Raw genomic sequence first — 27810 nt, 5'->3', positions numbered from 1 at the left:
TCTGGCCTCAGCACTCCTTGAAAACTGGGGCAACATGCCTCCGTTTCCGGGAACGCAGTCCGTCCCCGCCCCCCGCACTACCCCCCAAATGATTGACAGGTAGAGACTTGGGGGCAGACTCACAAACCTGCTAATCAGTACTTTAGCAAACAATTTAAGGTCAGGGATGGTACCAGGGGAGATGCACTAATCCTTGGAGAGTGATAAAGTGGAGAGTGAATAACTACCAACCAACCAATCAGCTCCTAACTATCATGTTACAGGCTGTGTTTGAAAAATGACAGTTAGGAGCCGATTAGTTAGTACTTTCTCATTTTCCACTTTATCACTCTCCAAGGCTTAGTGCATGAGTCTTTTCCTGGCATAGGGATCACTATTATTTCTGCTTTTGGTGTTGTCAGGACGAAAGGACATCCAAGATGCGAATGACCTTGGGATCTTAAACGGGGTGCAAAAGTTTAATAGTTAAGCTGGCCATACAAGCTACAATTATCAGGGCGATCCGCCCGATATCCACGGATCGCCCCGATAATTGTAGCATGTGTGCGGGCGACCGAGGGTTAAATATTGCTCGGTTGGGCATGCCAAATTGTCCAGCATGCCCATCCGATGCGATATTTAGGGAGTAACCTGTCAGCCGCATGGGGCTGTGTATGCCCAGCCGCGGGCGTCAGACAGATATTTCCTGTGTTCCTTACGTCCTTCCCATGGAAGGAACGGGGCAAGGTCTCCTCGACCGGGGGCAGAGCGTAGATGTCGGGCTAATACACTGTGAGAAATCTCTCAGTGTATGCTGCGGAAATCTGCGGCTGGCATGCTGCCAGATAAAATGTCTGTCAGTCTGACAGGCATTTTATCTGGACGTGTATGCCCAGCTTAAGCCATAGAGTAAATATCAAACCACGGGGCAAAGAAGGCTTCAAGTGATTTATTTGTATCTTAATTTTCTTCCTCTGTGATATCGTTACTTATATGCACTGCGATGCAGGGGTCAGCATTGGATAATGCCCTCTAAGATAGGCACTGCTTGTTGGGTAGGAGGGACTTGTCTCTCTGTGGGTCTGTCTGGTGACTATCAAATGCTCACTACAGAGATAAAATTGTCAGCATTGTTACTTACTACCAACCGGAGCTACAGTCTGACACTGGATATATAACTACAGTCTGACACTGGATATATAGCTACAGTCTGACACTGTATATATAACTACAGTCTGACACTGTATATATAACAGTGACTTATTTTGGACTTATTGTGGGACATATTGTGAGGGGGACATATTCCAAATCAGGTATTATCTCCTCTCCTGTCCCCCGACTGTTTACTAATTATAGATCCTGGTCAGTCAATTAATACATTTATTCTGGACATATGTGCTTGGTTACTTTTTAGCAGGGGTAGCCAACCCTGGTCCTCGAGAGCTACAAACAGTGCATGTTTTCCAGGTCTCCTCACAGAATCACGAGTGAAATAATTAGCTCCACCTGAAGATCTTTTCAAATGTGCAAGTGAGTAATGAACACACCTGTGCACCTACTAGGTGGTCTGGAAAACATGAACTGTTAGTAGCTCTCGAGGACCGAAGTTGGCTAGCCCTGCTTTATAGGAACACCCTGTTATGTGGAATGCTGATTTTATTCAGCTATACATCCTGATGATTTTGGATTGAAATCATTCTATTATGATGTACCCTGTGTGTTTTTGTATTAGCAGTGCACTCATACTTGCTTGTGTTACTATTTAATACTTGTTTTTATTGACATTGTTGCAACATTGCTGATGTGTTTATTTGATAGTTATCTGTAATAAATATCCTACTATAACCTTGGAGCTATTAGCTTTATCTTGTCCTAAACTCTGTTTATTTTATATTTTACTGATTCTTTACTGTCTATAAACCACACAGAGGATTATTTTAAACAGATGCTAAGGGTTTGATGCATTTTTTTAAATGTGTGTGGTATATTAGCGCCTTTGGTTTATATATATAGTTGTGTCATAAGGCCCCCATACATCAGCAATCTGAAAACCACAATTGAACAATTTGAAGATTTATTGCCCGATCTTAGGATTTCCCAATCGAGCAATCTGCGCCCATACACTACAGATCTTTTTCAGTAATTTGCAGATCGATTGCAACAAACACAGATCTGGCAATCTTGAAAGGCCCATCATTTTGCTAGAAACGGTCTGCAAATCTGCTGATCATTTCCATACACTAGCAATCTATAGCCCCAATCGATCTGTGAAATCCAACATGTTGGACACTCTGATTAAACAATTCCAATCACTTTTTGGTTGCAATCTGTGAAGCCCATACATTGCAGATTTTTATACACAATCGATTGCAAATTGCACGATTGCTGCAATCCATCTCTGATGTATGGGGGCCTTTAGTCAAAGTCTCTGGCTAGTCCTTACAGTGACTCACAAAAACATGGATTGCTCTGCATCATTTGGAACCAGGTGTCACACAGATTTTATACACAAACTATGCTTTTTTTATATATATAAGGTGCTCACATCTTGGGAGACCACACATGGTTAGAGGAGAAGCCTCATTCTATAGGAAGGACTATTTTATTTTTAAGAAATACTATTCCTGTAAACCGTTTGTAGGACTTGATGTGGTCCTTCACCCTCATGAATGTCTGAGGTCATATGTGTACAATCTTTGCATTCATTTCACCCCTGACGAAGTCTGTCTAAGATGAAATGCGTTGGACGAAGGGGCAGGTTTTATTTGGCATTGTGGGGCAGTAGCTACTCTCAGAAGTATGTACCCTTAGTAGGAAGAAATAAGTGGTGACACACTTTATCCCCCACAAGGATTAAAACCAAATTTGTATATGAAGTTTGTGTAAGTGGAATCTTAAAAACTTCTGTTACAAAGATTTTTAATAAAAGTAAGAATATTTTTTATATATCTAACAGTGGACTGTTTGTTGTTTCTGGGTGTCATTTTGGTGTGAGGGTCTACTTACAGAATAGCTTTTTAAATCATCAGTCTATGGAAAGCCTATAAGTTTGAATACCAGTTCTTTTTAATCAGTCTTCAGCGAAGGAAATATAAGCTTGATTACGAGTCATATTTAATCAATCTTCAGAGACATCACACGGGGACTTTGGCCATCTCTGAATTCCATTGAATTGACTCGTTTTACTATTCAAGGACATTTGAACTTCAGGACTTTTAAGTGTATTTAGGTTTTAAAAGTTATCCACTGACCATTCAAAGTAAGATGGGTTTATAAATATCGATTTGAGCGCCCCCTTGATCCTTATTGTTTCTACATGTTTTGTTGGATCCCTTGCTGATAGAGACCCAACTATGGGGGCAGCCCCTACAATGGAAGATTGTTGTTTGTTATAAGCGGTTATAAATATATTATAAATATAAGCAGATGTATAATATATCGTACATAGGGCCCGATGCATCACAGGACGGAATTGCAAAGCTGCACGCAAGCAACTTTGCAATTCCATCCTTGTAACTGTGGTAATGCAGCAGGGGGCGTCACACCTCCTGCATGCATTACTTCTCAGAGCTGCGTCCAAGGACACAGCATTATATAATCTGCCGGCTAAGTGACCCTTGGGGTTACGCAAGACGGCCGCCGCAGATACAACAAAGAGGCCAGGAAATCTCCCTCAGTAGTACTGCAGATCGTGTGTATATGTAATCTGCGATAGATATACACGTGATCTGCGATAGTATCCTGTATATGTAATCTGCGATAGTTATACTGTATATGTAATCTGCGATACATCTGCAATAGTTATCCTTTATATGTAATCTGCGATAGATATACACGTGATCTGCGATAGTTATACTGTATATGTAATCTGCGATAGATATACACGTGATCTGCGATAGTTATCCTGTATATGTAATCTGCGATAGTTATTCTGTATATGTAATCTGCGATAGATATACACGTGATCTGCAATAGTTATCCTGTATATGTAATCTGCGATAGATATACACGTGATCTGCAATAGTTATCCTGTATATGTAATCTGCGATAGATATACACGTGATCTGCGATAGTTATACTGTATACGTAATCTGCGATAGATATACATGTGATCTGCAATAGTTATCCTGTATATGTAATCTCTGATTGTTATACTGTATATGTAATCTGCGATAGTTATCCTGTATATGCAATCTGTGATAGATATACACGTGATCTGCAATAGTTATCCTGTATATGTTTTCTGTGATAGATATACACGTGATCTGCGATAGTTATACCGTATATGTAATCTGCGATAGATATACACGTGATCTGCGATAGTTATACCGTATATGTAATCTGCGATAGATATACATGTGATCTGCAATAGTTATCCTGTATATGTAATCTGTGATAGATATACACGTGATCTGCAATACTTATCCTGTATATGTAATCTGCGATAGATATACACGTGATCTGCGATAGTTATCCTGTATATGTAATCTGCGCCAGATATACACGTGATCTGCGATAGTTATACTGTATATGTAATCTGCGATAGATATACACGTGATCTGCGATAGTTATAACGTATATGTAATCTGCGGTAGATATACACGTGATCTGCGATAGTTATAACGTATATGTAATCTGTGATAGATATACACGTGATCTGCGATAGTTATACATGTGATCTGCAATAGTTATACTGTATATGTAATCTGCGATAGATATACACGTGATCTGCGATAGTTATAATAACATATATGTAATCTGCGATAGATATGCACGTGATCTGCGATAGTTATACCGTATATGTAATCTGTGATAGATATACACGTGATCTGCGATAGTTATACCGTATATGTAATCTGCGACAGATATACACGTGATCTGCGATAGTTATACTGTATATGTAATCTGTGATAGATATAAACGTGATCTGCGATAGTTATACTGTATATGCAATCTGCGATAGATATACATGTGATCTGTGATAGATATACTGTATATGTAATCTGTGATATACACGTGATCTGCGATAGTTATACTGTATATGTAATCTGTGATAGATATACACGTGATCTGTGATAGTTATACTGTATATGTAATCTGCGATAGATATACACATGATCTGCAATAGTTATCCTGTATATGTAATCTGTGATAGATATACACGTGATCTGCAATAGTTATCCTGCATATGTAATCTGCGATAGATATACACGTGATCTGCGATAGTTATCCTGTATATGTAATCTGCGCCAGATATACATGTGATCTGCGATAGTTATACTGTATATGTAATCTGCGATAGATATACACGTGATCTGCAATAGTTATCCTGCATATGTAATCTGCGATAGATATACACGTGATCTGCGATAGTTATCCTGTATATGTAATCTGCGCCAGATATACACGTGATCTGTGATAGTTATACTGTATATGCAATCTGTGATAGATATACACGTGATCTGCAATAGTTATCCTGTATATGTTTTCTGTGATAGATATACACGTGATCTGCGATAGTTATAACGTATATGTAATCTGCGATAGATATACACGTGATCTGCGATAGTTATAACGTATATGTAATCTGTGATAGATATACACATGATCTGCGATAGTTATACATGTGATCTGCAATAGTTATACTGTATATGTAATCTGCGATAGATATACACGTGATCTGCGATAGTTATAATAACATATATGTAATCTGCGATAGATATACACGTGATCTGCGATAGTTATACCGTATATGTAATCTGTGATAGATATACACGTGATCTGCGATAGTTATACCGTGTATGTAATCTGCGATAGATATACACGTGATCTGCGATAGTTATACTGTATATGTAATCTGTGATAGATATACATGTGATCTGCGATAGATATACACGTGATCTGCGATAGTTATACACTTGATCTGCGATATTTATACTGTATATGTAATCTGCGATAGATATACATGTGATCTGTGATAGATATACTGTATATGTAATCTGTGATATACACGTGATCTGCGATAGTTATACTGTACATGTAATCTGTGATAGATATACACGTGATCTGTGATAGTTATACTGTATATGTAATCTGCGATAGATATACATGTGATCTGTGATAGATATACATGTGATCTGCAATAGTTATCCCGTATATGTAATCTGTGATAGATATACACGTGATCTGCGATAGTTATCCCGTATATGTAATTTGTGATAGATATACACGTGATCTGCGATAGTTATACTGTATATGTAATCTGTGATAAATATACACGTAATCTGCAATAGTTATACTGTATATGTAATCTGTGATAGATATACACGTAATCTGTGATAGTTATAATGTATATGTAATCTGCGATAGATATACATGTGATCTGCGATAGTTATACTGTATATGTAATCTGTGATAATTATACACGTAATCTGCGATAGTTATACTGTATATGTAATCTGCGATAGATATACATGTGATCTGCAATAGTTATAATGTATATGTAATCTGCGATAGATATACACGTAATCTGCGATAGTTATACACGTGATCTGCGATAGTTATAAATGTGATCTGCAATAGTTATACTGTATATGTAATCTGCGATAGAGATACACGTGATCTGCAATAGTCATTCTATATATGTAATCTGCGATAGATATACACGTGATCTGCAATAGTCATTCTGTATATGTGATCTGCGATAGATATACACGTGATCTGCGATAGATATACACGTGATCTGCAATAGCTATACACAGGGGGGATTTATGGCCATAATTAAGAAGTTAATTTGGAGTGATAAGTCCTGTGCAGCCTAGGTTACACTGATCAATCCATGACAACTATAACAATTTATAACTTTAATATGTTTATTTTGAAATAAAAATATGAAGCAGAAAAAAACTCATACAGTTATCTTTTATCTGTTTTCTTAGGCATAGTTTTGCTATTGATCCACTGCACGTAGTTGGTGACTTTGGTGTACACTCCGGGCTTGTTGAGTCTTCCACATCCATCTCCCCAGCTGACAATTCCGTATAGATAGAAAATCGTATCCTGCTCGCAAGCCAGCGGCCCTCCTGAGTCACCCTGAAACGACAACCAATAGATTTTCTAGCCAATGAAACACGTCATCCTGCGGCAATTCGTAACTGGGGAAGTCTGTCCTAAGCGTTCTATCTGGTATAAATAAATGACACAGAGACATGTACCAACATTTATGTTCAAGTAGGGGAACGTCACCTGTGTATATTTATTTCTACTATACTGTTGAATTCCACACAGGTCACATCTAGCGAGTTTAAGCAAAATGTGCATGTGCCATAGCGAGCATACGAATGTTTGCGTGACTGGAGTGTCAGTGGACACGGGTGCTGATCCAGCAGTGGACGGAATTGCAAAGCCGCACACAAGCGGTCGCAGCCTGGGGTCACCATCACAACCATCGCACGAAACATGGCTTGCAAAGGCCGGCTGGCTTGTGAGGCCAGGAAGTCTGCATCCATGGACGGAGAACCTGGCCTCGTCCCTTCCGGAAAACGGGGGCGACACACTCCCGGGAACGCAGACTATCTCCGTACATGCACAGAACATGTCCTGCGCATGTGCAGATTACCGGTAATCGGGAATCTGTGTATCACCACACCATCAGCCCCAGTGAGCGGAGCCATAAAGAGAGATTGTTGGGTAGTGTGGAGAGGAGTTATGTCTATCATACTTTGTCATAACATACTTTGGACTGGACTTTCAGTGGCAAAGGTAAGTAAGCCAAGGCAAGGGTATGAGGGATTTCTAGGCTGGCATATAAGGGCATGATGGGGCTCTTGGATGGTGGGCATTAAGGGATCTCTAATACTTATAGGGGCATATGTATCAAAGCATGATGTGAGATATATATCACCGACCAATCAGCTCCTAACTATCATTTTTTAAACATAGCCTGCAAAATGTAAGTTAGAAGCCGATTGGTTGGTGATATATATCTTACAAATTTATCTCACATCAAGCTTTGATACATATGCCCCATAATGTTGAAGCTGGAGCACGCTACTGCGCATGTTCCCTTTTGGCTTCTTTAGGGAGGCTTTAATTCCTAAACAAGATGGGAACTATCTTTTGCGCATGCGCGGCGTCAAACTTGTGGTTCCTTACTGTGTTGGAGTGCACAACAATGCAAAAGAAGAAACTATTCCTTATATGGGGCACTCTCAGGAGTTTATTGGAACCCTCTACTTTTGGTCTATTATCTAATCATGACCTGGAGATCAAGAACAGAGGCAATCTGCCCAATTAATGAAACATAACTTTTATTACATATCCCTAAAATTCAAAGCAAGCGAAATATGACACACACATTAAAATTTGTAATTTGAATATTCTACAAATAAATGATATATAATGTCCCCAGTTGTCTTGTGCTTTTATTTTTACACTTCTGTTCCATATTTATCCGTGTTGTCATACATTAAGTGAAAAAAAGAAGGGCTTATATATTTATCCAATAGTTTTTCACCAATAACCTGTAGGATGACTGGGATCCAATATGTTTGTACCTCCTCATACCCCTTTTACACCAAAGTCCCCGGGCTGACCCGGGATTTGGAACACGTTTCCAACCCGGATCAGACCTGGGACAACCCCCTTTTACACTGCGGCGCCGACCCGGGCTATGCCCAAGTCGGCACCATTCACATCTGACCCGGCTGAGCACTGACCCGGCTGTCCGGCGAAGGTGACCAGTGCTTTTTCCCCTCCCTCCCCCTCCGCGACCTACTTACCTTATCCTGCAGCGGTCCGGAGGCAGAGAGAGCAGGTGGGGTGCGTTGCTTCGTGCCGATGATGCCATCTCCAAGCGCCACTGAAGCCGGCCAATCAGGCGGCATGCGGCGCGACCCGGGTCATCGTGAGCCGCGCCGCACCGTTTACATTGCAGGGTGACACGGGAACAACCCGCGTTCAACCCTGCAATCGAGCAGGGTCGGATCCCCGGGTCACTGGACCCGGGTTGATCCGTTTACACCGACTAAAATCCTGGGGTTATGCGCGTTCACGTGCATCAACCTGGGATATTTCAGTCGGTGTAAACGGGGTATCAGTGGTGATAATTGGAATGATTAGTATCATATCATTGTATTATTATCATTCAATATCAACTAAGTCAGGTATCAGATATAAACTTCAATATTATCTTAGTATATGGGATGTGTATTAAATCCTTCCTATGATTGATCTTCTCCTATTACTGTTTTTAGAGAAATATTCATTCATTCACTATGAATGTTTATCCAAATTATAAGTGCTGGGCTCTCATTACAGGTGATTTATAAATATCACATCTGGTGACAGCCTTATTATCTCCCTGAATATTTATTTTATTGTCACTGTGTGAATATAATATTATTGCTATGATCAATGAGGTTCTCCACTTAAATTTAAATTGTGTAATGTTTCGTATTGCACAACATACATTAACGTTTATAGAAAGCGAAGGTTGCATAAACGTGAGATTAAATAAGAATCCTTGGGTTTTTGCTGATTGGCTGTCTTGTACAGCCTTGTTACTGGGCAGATTAAGTGGTCTCAAGGGTCAGGTGATTGTTAGGTGACCAATGGTGTGAATTGTGGGTGTGCCTGTGATTACGGGTATAAAAGAGGTGGTGTGCATGTGATCAGCCTCTTTGCAGAGTCTGGAGCCCACCCTCCCGCCCAAAGCTTTGCTATTTGTATTTTGTTGTGTTTATTATTTCCTTATTCAGGGAAGGCTCAGCATGGCGGGAGAACGCTGCATCTCAGTGGCTTTATTGTGGAGCAAGAGAGCGTTGTGAGGGCACTGGACCTCGAAGTAACATGGTGAGTTTGTCCTTCTCGTACAAGGGGACCCTAGTGTTTTTGTACGGAAACGCTCGGACTAGGCTGGACCAGGAGGGAGGCGGGACCTTCGCAACGTAAGTGCGTCTTTAGGGCGAGAGTTTCAGTCGTTCCCCGTTTGTGTCTCCAGCTTGAAAGCTAGAACTGAGTATGCAGCGTCTCCTGGCCACCTTGGTTAGGTGAATTAATTAATTCGGAAATAGAAGCTGTGACCTTTTATCCAAGCTGTTATGGTGTCCGTCTCTTTATTTTATAGATAAGTTAAGTGCTAAGTAAGTAAGGATGTTTAAGGTATTTAATTAGCAATAAACCAATGGAGAACTAGTTCACTTGATGTTGTAATCATATGCAACATAGTAGCAATATTGTTGTAACTCCTGTGTGAATATCTGATTTAACAGCACATTCTATATTGCACAATATCCAGTTCATTCACTTAATCTCATGATCATTTGCAGAATTGCAACATTATTTTTGCAAGTTCCTATTACTGTGTAAGTATTCGATTTATTAGCACTTGTCTAGAGTATAATCAAATCTATCAATTGCAATCATTTGTATTATGCACCAATATTTGAATAGGGCAGCATTGCCCTGGACAAACACCTAATTTAGTTATATAGTTACTCTTAGAGGGGCCCATTTATTAATGATCACATTTTGCAATGCGATCAGGGCATGCAGTACCACCCCTGATCGCATTGCAAAATGCGATCCTATCTGCCGGATGTATTATCCGGGACATGCAGGGAGACGGGCTCCGAAAAGAGCCCGTCCCTGCGATGTCTCCGGAGGGCAGGTGGAGCTGCTGCGCATGCGCAGTCCCGCGGACTGCACATGAGCGGCTCTCATTGCCGGCGGAGGGATCCGTGAGATCCCTCCGCTGGCTAAATATGCGGTAAGTCCCCATAGGCTACAGCGGCAAACGTTATCTTCAGTTGGCGTTAGCTGCTGGGAACAATATCCGGAATGCTTTGCATTCCCGATGTTGATACATTTGGCAGCATCACATCCCCCATAGTCCCTCCTTCATACATCCGGGGGATACTTAGTATTTGGGGTAAACCCCCGAAAACAGGTGTTTTCGGGGAATTTACCGCAAATTCACTTTGATAAATGGGCCCCTTAGTGTACATATCCCTATGTTCCAGTACAGACACCAAGGTAAACAATGTAACAAAGCAATGAGGAAGGCAAGTCAGATGCTTGGTTGCATAGGGAGAGGAATCAGTAGCAGGAAGAAAGAAGTAACATTGCCCCTGTATAGGTCATTGTCACGGCCTCATCTAGAATACTGTGGGGCATTACGTAAGTGCATTACTGAACGCAGATTCCCGATTATCGGGAATCCGCACATATGCAGGACCAGTTCTGAACAATTTCTGTGATGGCCGCTCTGATGCGCACGTGCAGGTCAACCAGCGTTGCTGCAGGCGGTGGTACAAACACACGATCCTTGATGAAACCCCAGAAGAAGACATCACACGGGGTGAGATCTGGGGAGCGTGGTGGCCAATGCAGCAGTTCTTGATCCGCAACAGCTACAAGGCCAACCCGTCTGTGCGGCTGGCCCCCAATGTCATCATGCACCTTGCGAAACTTGCTGGGACACGTTCCACTGCTTCATCCCCTATTCAAGACACCCAGTTGATTTTTGCTTGCAAATCCAGCCAGTGTCTTGAAATTGTGAATACTACCACAGACATGACTTACCGCTTGGTGGGTCACCTACCAAATTTTGTCCGAAAATGCAGTTATACGCTCACTCAGACTAGTTTGTATGAAATTCAAGAACAAAGAATGCTTTATGCTTCCCGCTAGTCGCCATTTTCCTCAGCTGGCTCCTGGCGGATGCTAGCGGAATCAATGAGGAACCGGCAGCCGGGAATATGAACTTTGAGAGATTGCCTTTCAAAACACACATTTCACAACCACAACCACTCATTACATTTCGCAAATCATGAACATCATTTTGTGCATTTTGTGTGTAATTCGTGTATTTCTCCCCCTGTCAGGGCCAATGTGTGTTTTTTTGTTACATATGTGTTTTTTTGTTACTGGCGGGAATGAAGGGGGAGGCAAGGAGTTGTTGGATTGGGAGTGGGAGGAAAGTATGCGCCACAAATTCTCGCACAGGGGGCCTGATTCAGAGCCGGACGCTCTGACCAGAGCGCTCACTCTGAATCAGGGCCCTCCTACCTAAACTTGGAGCGGCCTCTTGAGGGCTCGCATAGCTGAGGGTTACCACCCACAGCTTATGCGAGCGTCCATGATGATGGTCGCGATGGTCAAGACCATCGCGACCATCGGGCTTGCGACGAGACCCTGCGGTAGGGTCTCGGTGACCACAAGCCCTGGAGTGATTTTGGCTCTATCAGAGCCAAACTCACTCCCACTGACATCACTAGTGATGTCAGTGGGGCCGGACCCAGACGGTAGGCGTTCCCATGGGAACGCCTCCGTCTGGCAGGCACGCCCACCAAAGGGGGCGTGCTGTCACTCAACATCGACAGCACGCCCGATTTTGTGCGAGACCTGGAGCGACGGCTTCCCCGTCACTCCCCGGGTCTCGCGCATGCGCACGACGGAGCTCCCTCCATCATGCGCATGCGCACTAGGGCACCATCGACCCGCTTGCAAGCACTCAGCGCTCGCGAGCGGGTCTGAATCAGGCCCAGGATGCTAGTAGAATAGGGCCAGCTCTGCTTATGTCTGTAGGCCTTGGCTGTAGTTAGATTGTCATAAATGCAGATTTCGCAATTGCAAAATAGATTTTAAGAAACATTTCGGCATTCTTGGCTATATCCTCAGCAGTTATTGATTGAACTGACCCCTCCTATCTCTGTCTCCAACCAAATTTGTTATCTGAAGTCTGCTGCAGAACATTACTCCTGTTGTGATGCTTTGTTTGAAATATATATTTAGGTAAACCAAATTTGTTATCTGTAGTTTGCAAGTATATAAATTACCATAAGTACTATCTCCAGTCTTTAGATTGAGTGTAGGCATGATTGATCTTAAGTCCTAGATGTTTGGTATGTGCTACATGTTTGTTTAACCCATTTTATTGCTAGGTCTGTATTGGCTGGCCAGTGGGGGGTTGTCATTAATTAGGGTGCACACTGGCTGTAGGCCTTGGCTGTAGTTAGGAGGTTGTCATACAGTAAGTGCAGATTTCACAAGTTCAAAATAGATTTTAAGAAACATTTCGGCGTTAGACCGGCGTTAAACCGAAGGAAAACAGAAAGAGAACATTTCAACATCCTTAACTCACCTGCAATCAACACTGTATATGGACATCTATGGAGAATCAAGTGTGAGTTCACTACCCCTTCACAACAAACACCTGCTGCCTGCATATCCAGGACATGCAACACTGAACTCCTTGTTTGATCATTGCAAAGAAATTATCTTGTCACTTCTAATTTCATATCTGTACCAATGCCAATTTTCCTTGTCAACCCTCCTGATGCTGTCTGATCTACCATTGCTTTTTTTGCCTAGCCTCACAACTTCAAACTTCTTTATTACTATTTTTTTGAAACAATTAGATCTTCACATACTATATTCCCCTCAATAAAAAAAATATATTAACATTGGGCATACACATTTACCACCAGTGTTCTTTCATCGGCTTTTTTTGCAAATCTTTAGCACTATCTTTCTCATACAGACACTATTCCTACTTCCAGTTTTCCTCCCCCTTCTTACCTCATCCACACCATGACCATGTTTTCTTCAAATTCTCCATTTACTCAGTGCCTCCCTTATCCTTTATTCTGTCCTTCCCCCCTAGTCTCCTCCACTTCTTCCTCCTCTTCTCTCCTCCTCTGTCTGTATTCCTCCCCTCTGCTTCCCTCCCCCTCCTCTCACTCCACTTTCATTATTTTCTCCCCCACAATGGTCCCACTACCCCACCACTATGCTTTGCACTCACCCTCCTCCAGGACCGTAACTAGGGTGGTGCAACCTGTGCCATGGCACAGGGCACCACAGGGCAGGGGGCGCTGTTTGGGCTTGTCAATTTTCCTGTTTATTATCATTCTCACTTGTAGCTTCCTCTTCTTTTATCCCCAGCATTTCCTGGCCTCCCCTATCTCTTCCCCATGAGACCATGGGGAAGAGATAGGGTATCTCCTGGCCCTTCCCCATGAGGCCATGGCCCTTTTTCGGTATCTTATGTCCCTATTTAAAAAATGAAGGGGGGGGGTGGGCGCCAATGCTCTTTCTGGCACAGGGTAACAAAAAGTCTAGTTACGGCTCTGCCCCCCTCTCCCTATCACCTCACCACACCTTAATCAGCATCACACTAAACTCCCTTCCCTACTTCTACAGGTTCTCTTCCTAGTTCAGGTGCCCTCACTATCCCAACACTCTCTTCAACCCTGCCTTCCAAATTTGTATCACCTCAATTCTACAGCAACCCTAATAATCTCATTCACATCTCTCCTACTACCTCGGTCCCTCAATCCTGTGCCCTCCGGAATGCCAGATCTCTCTGTAATAAACTGGTTCCAACCCATTACCTTTTCATCTCCAACTCCCTGAATTTCTTAGCCATTACTGAAACCTGGATTTCCCCTTCTGACACCAGTTCTCCTGCTGCACTCTCCTCTGGAGGCCTCTCATTCTCTCACACCCCCCGCCACGGTGGTGGTGTTGGGATCCTTCTATCCCCCAGCTACTCCTACCAACTCATACCCTCGGAACCATCCCTTACATTTTCTACATTTGAGGTTCATGCCATACGCCTCTTCAAACTGGGATCGGTATGAATGACCGCCGGATCTATGTCCGGCGATTCAAATCCCGACGCCAGAAGACTGGCAGCAGTGAAGATCCCAACAGGTAAGTATACTAACTAACCTAACCCTCTCCCCCCCTAACCCTCCCTTAGGGGTGCCTAACCCTAACCTCCCCTCCTAGTGCCTAACCTCCCCGTAAGTCCCTAAACCTAACCCTCCCCAGGGGTGCCTATCCCTAACCCCCCTTCCCATAGCCTAACCATAACCTTCTTGGGGGGGTTCCTAACTCTAAGTCCCCCTCCCAGGGAGCACCTAAACTAACCCTCTCCCCCCCTCCGTGGCTGTCCGTGCATGCCGCCCGGCTTAGCTACGTTCGGTATGCTGGGCGTCAGGCTCCCGGCGTATGTATAATGATAGGTGCTGGGATTTCAATGCCTATCATTAGACCGGAAGCTGGCGGTCGGCATTTCAACCATCGGCTTCCTGACTGCATCCCCTTCCAACCAATACATCTGCGAGTAGCTGTCATTTACCATCCCCCTGGCCCTCCTTCCAAGTTCCTAGACAACTTTGCTTCCTGGCTCCCTCACTTTTTCTCCTCTGATCTTCCATCTATTATCTTAGGTGACCTCAATATCCCAAACAATGTCCCTACAGAATCCTCTGCCTCTAAACTCCTTAACTTTACATCTTCATTTGGTCTTGCCCAATGGACATCCTCACCCTCCCATGCGAGTGGCCACTCTCTTGATCTGGTTTTCACTCACCGTTGTGATATTACTGATTACTCCAACTCCCCATTCCCCCTCTCGGACCATCACCTTCTCTCTTTTAACCTATCACTCTCTTCTCCGCCTCTGCCTCCAAAGGCTACCATTACAAAGTGTAACATTGACGCCATTGACACAGTTTCCTTATCCTCCCATCTCAACTCTCTTCTCTCCCTGATTCTCCCTCTCTCCTGTCCAGAACAAGCAGTTTCCTTATACAATGCCTCCCTTACTTCTGCACTGGACTCTGTTGCTCTGGTGATCACTACTCACCCTCACAGATCCACACCTCAACCCTGGCATTCCAATTGCACCAGATACCTAAAAGTGTTCACGTTCCGCCGAGCGACAGTTGAGGAAATCGCTCTCTAAAGGCTGACTTTCTCCATTTTAAATTTATGTTCATCCGACAGTGCTGCCCTTTCCCTCTAAACAGTCATATTTCAAGAACCTCATCTCCTTCCAGTCCTCTAACCCCCGGAGTCTCTTCGCCACTTTTAACTCCTTCCTCTGTCCATCCCCTCTTCACCCACCTCCACACTCTCTGCCCTTGACTTTGCCACCTTCTTGCCACCTAAAATTGAATCCATACATCAGGACATCATATCCCAGCAAACCCTTGCACTCCACCCCCTTGCTTCCCTGATCATTTCTCCCCTTCCATCTCACCTACTCTGAAATCTTTCTCCACTTCTTCAAGAGAATAAGTCATGGCCCTCATCCGGTCCTCCCCCCCCTCCTCCTCCCCCCTTGACCCTATCCCCTCCCACCTCCTCCGCTACCTCTCTCCTTCAGCCTGCGCCCATCTTGCCCACCTTCTTAATCTCTCCCTCTCATCAGGAACTGTCCCTTCTGCATTCAAGCATGCCCTTGTCTCCCCCATTCTTAAAAAACCTTCCCTTGATCCTAACACTTTCTCTAATTACCGACCCATCTATCTCCTCCCTTTTGCCTCCAAGCTCCTTGAGCATATTGTCTATAATCGCCTTACTACCTTTCTTTCCTCCAACTCCCTGCTTGACCCACTTCATTCTGGCTTCCGTTCTCTCCACTCCACTGAAACTGCCCTTACAAAAGTCAGCAATGACCTCCTTACTGCGAAATCCAAGGGCCAATACTCTCTGCTCATACTCCTTGACCTCTCTACTGCTTTTGACACTGTGGACCACCCTCTCCTCATGCAGATCCTTCACTCACTTGGTCTACGTGATACTGCCCTCTCCTGGCTGTCCTCTTACCTCTCTGATCGCACCTTCTCTGTCTCCTCTCATATCTCCTTTTCCCACCTGTTTCCACTAACTGTAGTGTTTCCCAAGGTTCTGTTTTTGGACCTCTCCTATTTTCCCTCTATACATCTTCTTTATTTGAACTCATCAGCTCTTTTGGCCTCCAATATCATCTACCTTTCCTCCCCTGAGCTCTCCCCCTCTCTCCTCACCCGAATCTCCAACTGCCTCTCTGCTATCCCTTCCTGGATGTCCCAGCGCATTCTTGAACTTAACATGTCCAAGACTGAGCTGTTCATCTTCCCACTCTCCCGCATAACCTCGCTTCCCACAATATCACTATCTATTAACGGCACAACTATCTACTCTAGCACCCAAGTGCACTGTCTTGGAGTTATCCTTGACTTCTCCCTCTCCTTCAAACCACACATTCAGTACCTCTCACAGTCCTGCCACTTTCATCTCAAAAGTATTTCCAGGATCAGACTCTTACTTACCCTGGAGGCAACTAAAGCCCTCATACACTCACTGGTCATCTCCAGATTGGACTATTTTAACTAGGGATGTGCAGGCTCGGATAGGTTCGAGTTTGCACGTGGAGTTCGGATTTTTCCCTCCAAAAAAACGGAACTCAGAAAGAGGCAAAATGTCATCTTACATGGACGAACATCATCATTCCTGGACTTTTGTCCAGGAATGATGATGTTCGTCCATGTAAGATGACGTTTGGCCTCTTTCTGAGTTCCGTTTTTTTGGAGGGAAAAATCCGAACTCCACGTGCAAACGAACCTATCCGAGCCTGCACATCCCTATTTTTAACCTCCTCTTATCTGGCCTCCCTGACTCCCACCTCTCTCCTCTCCAATCTGTCCTCAATGCTGCTGCTCGACTCATCTTCCTCTCCAAACATTCTACATCTGCCTCCCCTCTCCTACAATCCCTACACTGGCTCCGCTTCCCCTTCAGAACCAAGTTCAAGGTTCTTACACTCACTTACAACGCCCTCACCCATTCCTCTCCCATTTACATCTCTGATCTCATCTCGGATCACACTCCTGCCTGCCCACTTCGCTCAACAAATGTATGCTGCCTCTCTTGCCAACTGATGACTTTCTCCCACTCCCGCATCCAAGATTTTGCCCATGCTGCTCCCTACCTCTGGAACTCTCTCCCTCTCCCTATCAGACTCGCCACCTCTCTACAATCCTTCAAACAGGCTCTCAAAACTCACTACTTCATCAAAGCCTTGTAGCTCTCATCCTAACCTGCTACTCCATTCTTCTTCCTGTGGACCCCATCTGTGTCACCCGTCTGTCTGCCTGTTAGGATCTGCGGTTAGCAGATCATATTGTTTGACTGGGAACTGCATAGTTGCTACTGGCACACTGCACTAATTACTGCCTGTCTCTGTGCAGCCCAGCTGCACACTAATTGATTCTCCTGTCTGTGCACAGCCCAGGTGCACACTAGTCTATCATTAGGGAGGCTTGCTAGGCTTGCTTTGATTGGGCCCTGTATCTGTATCTGTTAAATTCCAGCCAGCCCTTCACTCCATGCCGGTGATAGCGTTCCACGTGTTTCCTGTTCTGGCATAGTCTCCTGTATTCAGTCAAGTTCCCAGGATCCAGTCGGCTTTATTGTTCCAGCCATTTGTATCCTCTAGGTGGCACGGTCTGCATTACCTTCTTCTGCCATTTGTGTGACCGCAATCAGTGTCCAGAGTGTGCAACATAGCGTACAGCGGCTCGTGTCAACTTGGCGGCATTGGTTGCACACCATTGCACGCGATTGTGTGTACTACCACTAGTGTCATCCCGGCGGCACTTAGCGTACCTCAGCATCACCTTGCCAGTTCTACCAGGCTAGAGGCTGCTTCTTGGCCCAAAGGCCACATCAAGCCAAGGTTGCCAGCCCTCAATGCTACTAAACAGCCCAAAAGCTGCTCCCTGGCCCAAAGGCCACACCAAGCCAAGGTTTCCAGCCCTCAAGGCTGCTACACAGCCAAAAGGCCACACCAAGCCAAGGTTTCCAGCCCTCAAGGCTGCTACACAGCCCAAAGGCTGCATCTCGGCCCAAAGGCTGCATCTCGGCCCAAAGGCCGCATCAAGCCAAGGTTTCCAGCCCTCAAGGCTGCTACACAGCCCAAAGGCCACACCAAGCCAAGGTTTCCAGCCCTCAAGGCTGCTACACAGCCCAAAGGCTGCATCTCGACCCAAAGGCTGCATCTCGGCCCAAAGGCCGCATCAAGCCAAGGTTTCCAGCCCACAAGGCTGCTACACAGCATCCTTGCTGAATGGATGCCGCTGCTACTCAGCCCAAAGGCTGCCACACTACTCTTAAGACTTACATCTCTGCCCTCAAGACTGTGCAGGACTAGGCTCTTGGGTAATCAAGTAAGCTCTAACGAGCAGGGCCCTCTTCTCTCATGTGCTTCTACTTCCCTCACTCATACGATCATCTACTCCAAACTCCCCACAAGGGCACCTAACACTTGGTAGCTGATGCCCTGCTACTTATTTTTGTGTGTTATGACTGCTATTGCAGCAATGTATATATACTATATCCTTGTCCTGCATTGTTTTGTACTGTAAGTTGCTGTTTTTGTGTGTGCTCATTTGTTTATGTACTTTGTGAGGCGCTGTGGAACCCTTGTGGCGCCATATAAATAAAGGATAATAATAATGTCCCCAGACTAGACCAGGGAAATACACCTCTTGTCTGCGTTTCCTGCTCACCTGACAAGCATCAATGCTGCAATCAAAATATCCGGCACAAAACATATTTTCACTGAGCTCAAATCCATAGACTTCAGGGCTGCTGCATTTACTAAACGGGATGATCGGCACCGCAGCTTGTTGCAGGACTCCTGCATATTCCTCAGCGTCTGCAAATATGGATGTACAAAAAGAAATATTCAAAATTCAGTATTTCCGCACCTTCAAATGCTTATACTTCTGCCATCCTCAGTGGCGTGACATCACACATTCAGCTAACCCACTACTAAGCAGGTGTAACTGCAGGATGACTCTCTCTCACCTAACATGCCTCATAAATGCTTAAAGCTGCTCTAATACTTAAGGAAAACATTTTAATAACATGCACCCCCTCTTAGAGCTGCATGCAGCCATTTGTCCCAGGGTTCCTCTTACAGCCCTAGACTGTACCAAGAAGAGAATGGGGGGGGGGAGACCAATCACAAGCTGATCAAACCCCTCATACATCTATATTATAGAACCGGCAAGCCCCAGGAAAAACGACTGCACTTGTCCATAGAGATCAGACTTGCTGCAAGTGTAGGTGAACAAAATGAATGACATCAGCCATGTTACTCCTTAGGATGAATGATTAGGTTGCTTCCAGCTTCATTGGGGCATGGAAGTGTTGGCAATAGATGACTGCACTTAGAAACATGTCCTATCAGCTGTGACAGGATTATTATTAGGCATCACAGTGATTTATGACACGTGTGATATATTGAGAGTATGGAACCACGGCAGGCGTGATTTTGGCGGGTAACAGTCATATAGTGGATGACCTATTCCCCCAGAGCTTCCACACATCACTCATAAACCGCAAACTCCGTTTACAGCATTTCCTAATTCCTAAAATCCCCTATGAGATGAGCAGCAAGTAATTCCAGTGCAGAGACATACAGTAAGGACGAACCTTCCTGCATGACTACAGATGGGTCGCGCTATTCCCATGATACACACTTTTTCCTGAATTTTGCTACTACTTCTCCTTGTACGGGACACCTGCTTGTGCACAGTTGGTGTCCACTGAGTCACAGACAGCCGTTTCGCTGAACCGCTTCCTTAATGTGTGATACACAGCGATACGGCCGTCTGTGACTCAGTGGACACCAGCTGTGCACGGGCAGGGTGTCCCGTACAAGGCAGCAGCAGCAATTTTTCTTTTTCTCTTACCTGCACTCCACTTCACCGCCGCTGGACTACAGACCTGTGTTCCCGGCAACCTGTTCAGGTATCGCCCTTCAGGTAGGAGGTGTTTTGCTGGCACGGATGTGAGCTGTGACCCTGCAATGTCCTTTTGAAAACAGGGCTCCCTCACCAGGGGCATTTCTAGAGAGGAGGGGGCCTGTGTCAGAGACTCCTCTCTGTTATAGACTCTGGGCACTAGAGTGCGGCCACAGTCTATAGAGGATGCGCTGGTCACCGGGAAAATGGCAGCGGCGGCCATTTTCCCTGTACTGCGCATACGATGGGAATTTGGCTGCGGCCATTTTCCAGTCGATTTTACAGCGCCACACCCCCACGCCGACGTGGGACTCCAGAGAGGAAAGTAATTCTATGGGTGCAGGGTGTGCGGTGCGGGGCCCCCCTGGACCCAGGGGGCCCGTGTTCCCCGCACACCCTGTACCTATTATAGATACGCCCTTGCTCCTTACTGCCCCATTTAGCGATCCACCCGACCTATATCTTATCTCTTCTAAATGCCACTCACAGCGGTGTACCGCTCACTCCCCATCAATGCCTTTTAGTGAATAGGGAGCAGCAGCACACACCACTGCACGATTATAACATTATTTCTCTTTATTCATACTTTGATTCTCTAAACTACATTCTACACTTCCTTTTATTTCTTTGGGTACTATCATTGGGTCAGTGATTTAGGAGATCCCAGCGCTGATTCAACACAGTTCACCTCTATCTACGTCACAAAAGCAGATGCCCTATAAACTTATTCACACCCTTGGACAATCAGAGGGTACGCTCACTCTTTGTATAAATACATTCACACAAGGAGCAAGCAGCTGCCTTCTTGATATGTCTGTAATCAGAGCCGTAACTAGACTTTTTGGTGCCCTGTGCCAGAGAGAGCATTGGCGCCCCCCCCATTTTTTAAATAGGGACATAAGAAAGTGCACCTGAAAAAGGGCCATGACCTCATGGGGAAGGGCCAGGGAAGACATAGAGGAGGCCAAGAGATGCTGGGGATACAAGAAGAGGAAGCTACAAGTGAGAATGATAATAAACAGGGAAATTGACAGGCCCAAACAGCGCCCCCAGCCCCGAGGTGCCCTGTGCCATGGCACTGGTCGCACTACCCTAGTTACGGCCCTGTCTGTAATGGAGTAGATTTATTTAATTTTTTTTAGCGATACCTCTACACACTACCATATTTTTGGCAAAAGCTATTTTTCTCTATATATAGCCAAAAACTATTTTTGTATAGCAACCAACATAACTATTACATGATACTTTGATACATTAGACCAACCTTTCTACATATTTTTCAATACCATCTATTGATCCGCTCTAATTGGCATATAAATTGTTTTTGTGGCTATAGGCTGATATTGTTTAGCAGACAAACCGATTATCTGTACTACTAAACCTATACTACATTATGTTCAGCGGAACCATTTATTTGTATTGATTTATTGCCGGTATTGATGGGCGGCAATACTTATTGTACCATTGGTATTAACACTCAGTAATACCATACTAGTTATTATTAATATTTTCGCGGTATCATCGTTTGATACTTTTTATGTGTTGTACATTGTTTGTTTGTTGTTAAGATCATTTTAACATACATAATAAAAGTTATATTTTAATATCTTGTCAAAGAGTGCCCCCAGCAAAGATGAGAGTTCCTTTTCTTCTTTTGTTATATATCTCACACCTGGAATATTTTAAGACTTCTATGGTACAGGAAACCCACCCAGTGTAAACAACATTATTATTATTATTATTATTATTATTATTATTATTAGTTACTATTTTTATCTTTTGTTTTTCGGTGCCACAAAGTTTATGCACTACAATATAAGGAATACACATAGTAACAGTTTAACTTGACACATCATAAATACAATATAATGTAAATGTACATATCTAGGAACAACAAAAAAATTATAGACTGGGCAGGATGGTGGCACAGGGCGATCATAGGGCAACACATTATCTTGTAAGGCAGGTGGTAAGGCGCAGAGAAGGGAAGCAGTTTGTCACTATATGAGCCAGGGTATGGGCGAGCATACAGTATTAGAGTCTCTGAATGTACTTGGAAACAGAAGACAGGGTGCACATGTGGCATGAGTGGTGCATAGATGGCATGGGTGGTGCAAAGGTGAGAGCAATAGAGTCTTGTCTCTGAGATCTTACACACTACAGGAAGGTGTGAAATGGGAAGAAGGGCAGGTGAAGGGTGGAGAGGTAAGTGGATATTTAGAAGGAGGGCTAGTAGGCTTTAATGAACGTGTGTGTTTTGTGTGCACAGTGCCGGAGCACCTAAACACATGACATCATGACATCACAACGAGGGGGGCAAGGCAGCCAGCATCAGGAAGTACAGCACTGCCTGGAGCAATAACTAGGAGTGTGGGAGTAGTGCCATTCCAGGCCCCCTGCAATCCAAAGGCAGGGAGTGTGGGTCATCGACAGTGCCACTCTCTGGGTCCTGCACCATGGGTGATGGCACCCCTGGCACACACAGAGTTACAGCCTTGTGTGTGCATGCTTGACTTTGAGAGGGAGTGAGTTCCAGAGGAGTGGGGATGGATCAGGATAAATCACGGAGGTAGGCAGGAGAAAGAGGTAACAAATGTAGAAGTAATCAGTGGAAGAGCAGCTGGGAAGGGAAGTGTTGTGGACAGAAATGAGGTTACAGGTGTAGATAAGGAAGGAGTGATTAAGGACATTATATGTGAGGGTGAGGAGTTTGAACAGGACTCTAGGGGGATAGAGAGTCAGTGAAGCAGGTTGCAGAGGTAAATGAGACCAGCAGCAGAGTTCAGGACGGAATGAAGTGGGGTAAGTCGAGGACAGGATGCCAGAGAGGACGATGTTACAGTAGTTGAGGAGAGATGAAGCAGAAGATGAGAGTCTTGGAGACATCTTGCCTGATGTTGCAGAGTTTGATTGTGGTAATTCTGAGCATGAGAAAGTGCTGGGATCACATCAGGACGAAATGGCATGGAGAATGGAAGAGACACAAAAGAGGATAGAAGGACAGAGGTCAGGTGAAGACAGGTATATTTAAGTGCCATCACCATAGAGGTGTTATTGGAGACCTACTGTAAAAAGCAGATTAGGTTACTAAGGGAGGTGGTGTAAAGGGAGAAGATGTTGGTGTCCCTCAAGGATGGACCCTTCGGGGGCACCAACAGATAGAGAGGAAGGGACAAGGTTTATTCAGAGGATTCTAAAAGATGATGGAGACAAGGGCATGCTGGAAGGAGGATGGGACAGAAGTCACAGAACAAGTAGAGAGGGACAGGTTGAAGAGATGCTTAAGGTGGGAGCAGGCTTCAGGAGAGAGGAAGGGAAATAGCAGAGGGAAAAGAAGGGAAAGGAGGAGGTTGGAGGGAGGAGATGTCATTGCTGATGTTGTCAATTTTGAATGTGAAATGGAAGGTGAAGTTAAGGGCAGAGGAAGGAGTGGGTGGGCAAAGGAGTGAGTTGAGGGTGATGAACAAGCTGCAAGGATTGGATGATTGGAAGGAGATGAGATAGTTAAAGTAAGACTGTCTAGCTGTAGGAAGAGGAGAAAGTAGTGTTCTTCCAGTGCTATTCAGCTGCGGAGGCCATTGATAAGCTATGATATGTAACATTGTTCTATAATATTCTATACTAGTATTTTAGACCCTTCAGTCGCTGAGTAGCAAGTATCCAAAAATGCATGAAAAATTTGAATCTGTGTCCAACCTATGGCAGCCACGTGCACTGCATGTCATTGTGGACATGCCCACGACGTGGACATGCAGTCACATGCTTCACTTGCCATGAAAAAAGTGTCTAAATTGCAGGCAAACAATTGGCTAAGTTAGTGGGTAAGGAGGATGAGTGGCCTGGCCAAAAGGACCCAGTGTGGTGGTATAAATATATACTTTCTTCCATTGCATGAGATTTAATGTACGAACGGAGAGATCACTTTCGGGTCAGTTACTATGTAGGCTGCTAGGTGGCCGTAGGTTTTCACAAAGCATTTCTGAAAACTGCCTTCTGGACATTCCCCGTCTTATCACGGTCTCTGTAGGTTGGTGCTAATGAAAGGAGTAACCAAAACACATCTGCACTAAGTAACAGCTACATTATAGTTGGTCTGACCCCTCCCTCCAGAGTCAGTAATGTCATTACCTGAAAGATCAGGACATGCTTTGTAGATTCTATATAATAAAATCAACTGCTGACAAAAATTATGTCATCAGGTTGGAATGTAATGGCAGTTGTTAAGGGGGGGGGGGTTGAAGAGAGGCCGAGAGAAAGTGGAAGAGGAGAACCAAGGGCAGGAATGAATATAATGGAGAATTATTACCTTCATTTATCCGGCCCCATCCAGCTATATCACATTTATGCCCATCCTCAAAACTGATCCCATTCTCCGGCAGACAGATTGTCTGGACAAACTGCGTCTTCTTTGCACACTGGTTATCTTTCCTTTTCAGTTTTATTAACACTGTAACAAAATGTAAGCATGAGATGGATAATGTTAGTAATTAATATAAAAAAAAATCATTATCAGTTAGGAATGTGTTTAATAATGGCATTTAACAATTACATTAGTGCATTTCTGTATGGCTTTGCAATATCAAGCATATAAAGGCAGAGGGGGTGATTCAGTACTGGACGGAATTGCAAAGCTGCATGCAAGCACCTTTGCAATTCCGTCCATGCAAACATGCAAATGCAGCAAGAGGTGTATGACACCCCCTGTATGACACCCCTTGTATGACACCCCTTGTTGCACCTGCGATTCCAGCACTGCGACCAAGGTCTTAGGCTGGGATAACCTGGTCGCGATGGCGGACGGAGCCGGGCCACCGGCCAGCTGAGTGAGGCAAGGAAACTGTGGATGCAGCCCCTGGCCTTGCCACTCCCGGAAAACGGGGTGGAAACGCCCCCCCCCCACCCGTTTCCAGGAATGCCAGGCGCCCCCGCACCGCCCCTAAATGCCTCTGCCTGTCAATCAGGACCCGTTCTGCACATTCGCTGAGACCAGAAAAAGTAATTCAGGTGTTAAGGGCACTGATGGATCAACAACAACACTGAGGGGGAGCTGTATCAAGCTGTTTTCTGGTGTTACCCGCCAATAATATGGTTCCGCCAGATGTACTATGGAGGGATTGATCAGATATCTCCGATATCGGCCGCGGTCCTTACATTTTCATCCACGAATACAGCCCCATAGAAACTTTCTATGGGGGGCTTCTGTGCTGCCGAATTTACCAAGTTCCAGAATGTGAATAATTATGTACCTTGAATCTGATGGGCTACTATTTCGTACCGACCGCGACAGCCACTCATGCGCAGTGTGCGCCCAGGATCCTAACCAGGAAGCAGTGTGATGTCAGGAAGTGGTGTGATGTCAGGAAGCAGTGTGATGTCAGGAAGCGGTGTGATGTCAGGAAGCGGTGTGATGTCAGGAAGCAGTGTGATGTCAGGAAGCGGTGTGATGTCAGGAAGCGGTGTGATGTCAGGAAGCAGCATGATGTCAGGAAGCAGTGTGATGTCAGGAAGCGGTGTGATGTTAGGAAGCGGTGTGATGTCAGGAAGCGGTGTGATGTCAGGAAGCGGTGTGATGTCAGGAAGCAGTATGATGTCAGGAAGCGGTGTGATGTTAGGAAGCGGTGTGATGTCAGGAAGCGGTGTGATGTCAGGAAGCGGTGTGATGTTAGGAAGCGGTGTGATGTCAGGAAGCAGTGTGATGTCAGGAAGCAGTATGATGTCAGGAAGCGGTGTGATGTCAGGAAGCGGTGTGATGTCAGGAAGCGGTGTGATGTCAGGAAGCAGTGTGCGCCCAGGATCCTAACCAGGAAGCAGTGTGATGTCAGGAAGCGGTGTGATGTGAGGAAGCGGTGTGATGTCAGGAAGCGGTGTGATGTGAGGAAGCAGTGTGATGTCAGGAAGCGGTGTGATGTCAGGAAGCAGTGTGATGTCAGGAAGCAGTGTGATGTCAGGAAGCGGTGTGATGTCAGGAAGCAGTATGATGTCAGGAAGCAGTGTGATGTCAGGAAGCAGTATGATGTCAGGAAGCGGTGTGATGTCAGGAAGCGGTGTGATGTCAGGAAGCGGTGTGATGTCAGGAAGCGGTGTGATGTCAGGAAGCAGTATGATGTCAGGAAGCGGTGTGATGTCAGGAAGCAGTGTGATGTCAGGAAGCGGTGTGATGTCAGGAAGCGGTGTGATGTCAGGAAGCGGTGTGATGTCAGGAAGCAGTGTGCTGTCAGGAAGCGGTGTTATGTCAGGAAGCGGTGTGATGTCAGGAAGCGGTGTGATGTCAGGAAGCGGTGTGATGTCACACTGCTTCCAGCTCCTCACCAGGGTGGGCTCCAATCAGAGCCAGTCTCTTGGCAAGAGCAGAATAGTAAATTTGCGTGAAAATTTTCTTTTTCATGTTTCAAATTTAAGCGAAAAATATCACATGCACTTAATAAAATGCTGATTTGAATAAATATGCCCCTTGGAGAGATAAAGTGGAGAAGTTGCCCAAAGCCACCAATTAGCTTCTAACTGTCAATACAAACTAGATATATGACAGTGAGAAGCTGATTGGTTGCTTTGGGAAACATCTCCACTTTATCTCTCACCAAAGCTCGATACATCTCCCCCACAGAAACGTATATATCCACTTGGACACATTTTCTCACAGAATGAGGACGCCTAACTTTAATGACTTCTCCATCACTCACCATAGGCAGGTGCACCAAGGGGCGGGCGGTGCATGTACAAAGTACCTGGGCCTGGGTCTTTCTGAGGGTTGTCTATACCCCCGTTAATGCAAAATTATTTTGGAAGTCCCTGTTATTTGCAAAAGGAAGTGACCATTCTCCCCAAGCTTGGACACACACCCCTCTAGTACAGGGGTCCGGCAAATCTCTTGGTTGGCCAGACCATGGCAAGTAAGGACAAGATGCAATAAATTAAATCCATTAATCCCCAGTTAAACCCTCTCCTCATGCCACCTTCAATCAATAATGTTACAAGCATGTAAAGTCTTATGGAGCATACACACGGTCAGATTTTTCTTCAGAACTGAACGATAACAATTTGAAAAATCGTTCATATCTGAAGGAAAATCTGACATATCTGTCAGATCTGTCAGATGAACGATTTGAACGATGCGTGTTCCCGATGGTCAGATAACGATATCTGACATCTGATGTGTTTTCAGTCAGACTTGGACGATTCCATTCATTTTAATGCAGTCAAAAATCGTTCAATCGTTCAAATCGTTCAAATCTTTGGTAAAATC

The 27810-nt window shown here is 44.7% G+C and overlaps 1 protein-coding gene across 1 annotated transcript in view; it reads right to left on the bottom strand.

Moving 5' to 3' along the window:
- Positions 1 to 6894: 6894 nt before the first annotated feature.
- Positions 6895 to 27810, bottom strand: part of HGFAC (HGF activator) — a 91635-nt gene continuing 70719 nt past the window's right edge. The window contains exons 12-14 of the mRNA XM_088462232.1: positions 24874 to 25014; positions 19326 to 19474; positions 6895 to 7071 (exon numbers count right to left, since the gene is read on the bottom strand). Coding sequence (XP_088318358.1) covers positions 6895 to 7071; positions 19326 to 19474; positions 24874 to 25014 — 467 coding nt within the window. The remainder of the gene's footprint in view (positions 7072 to 19325; positions 19475 to 24873; positions 25015 to 27810) is intronic.

Source organism: Taudactylus pleione, unplaced genomic scaffold, assembly GCF_031769625.1.
Source record: "Taudactylus pleione unplaced genomic scaffold, aTauple2 ptg001166l, whole genome shotgun sequence".
Lineage (NCBI taxonomy): Eukaryota > Metazoa > Chordata > Amphibia > Anura > Myobatrachidae > Taudactylus > Taudactylus pleione.
Note: the sequence above shows the minus strand (reverse complement) of the source record. Positions and strands in the feature narration are given on the sequence as shown.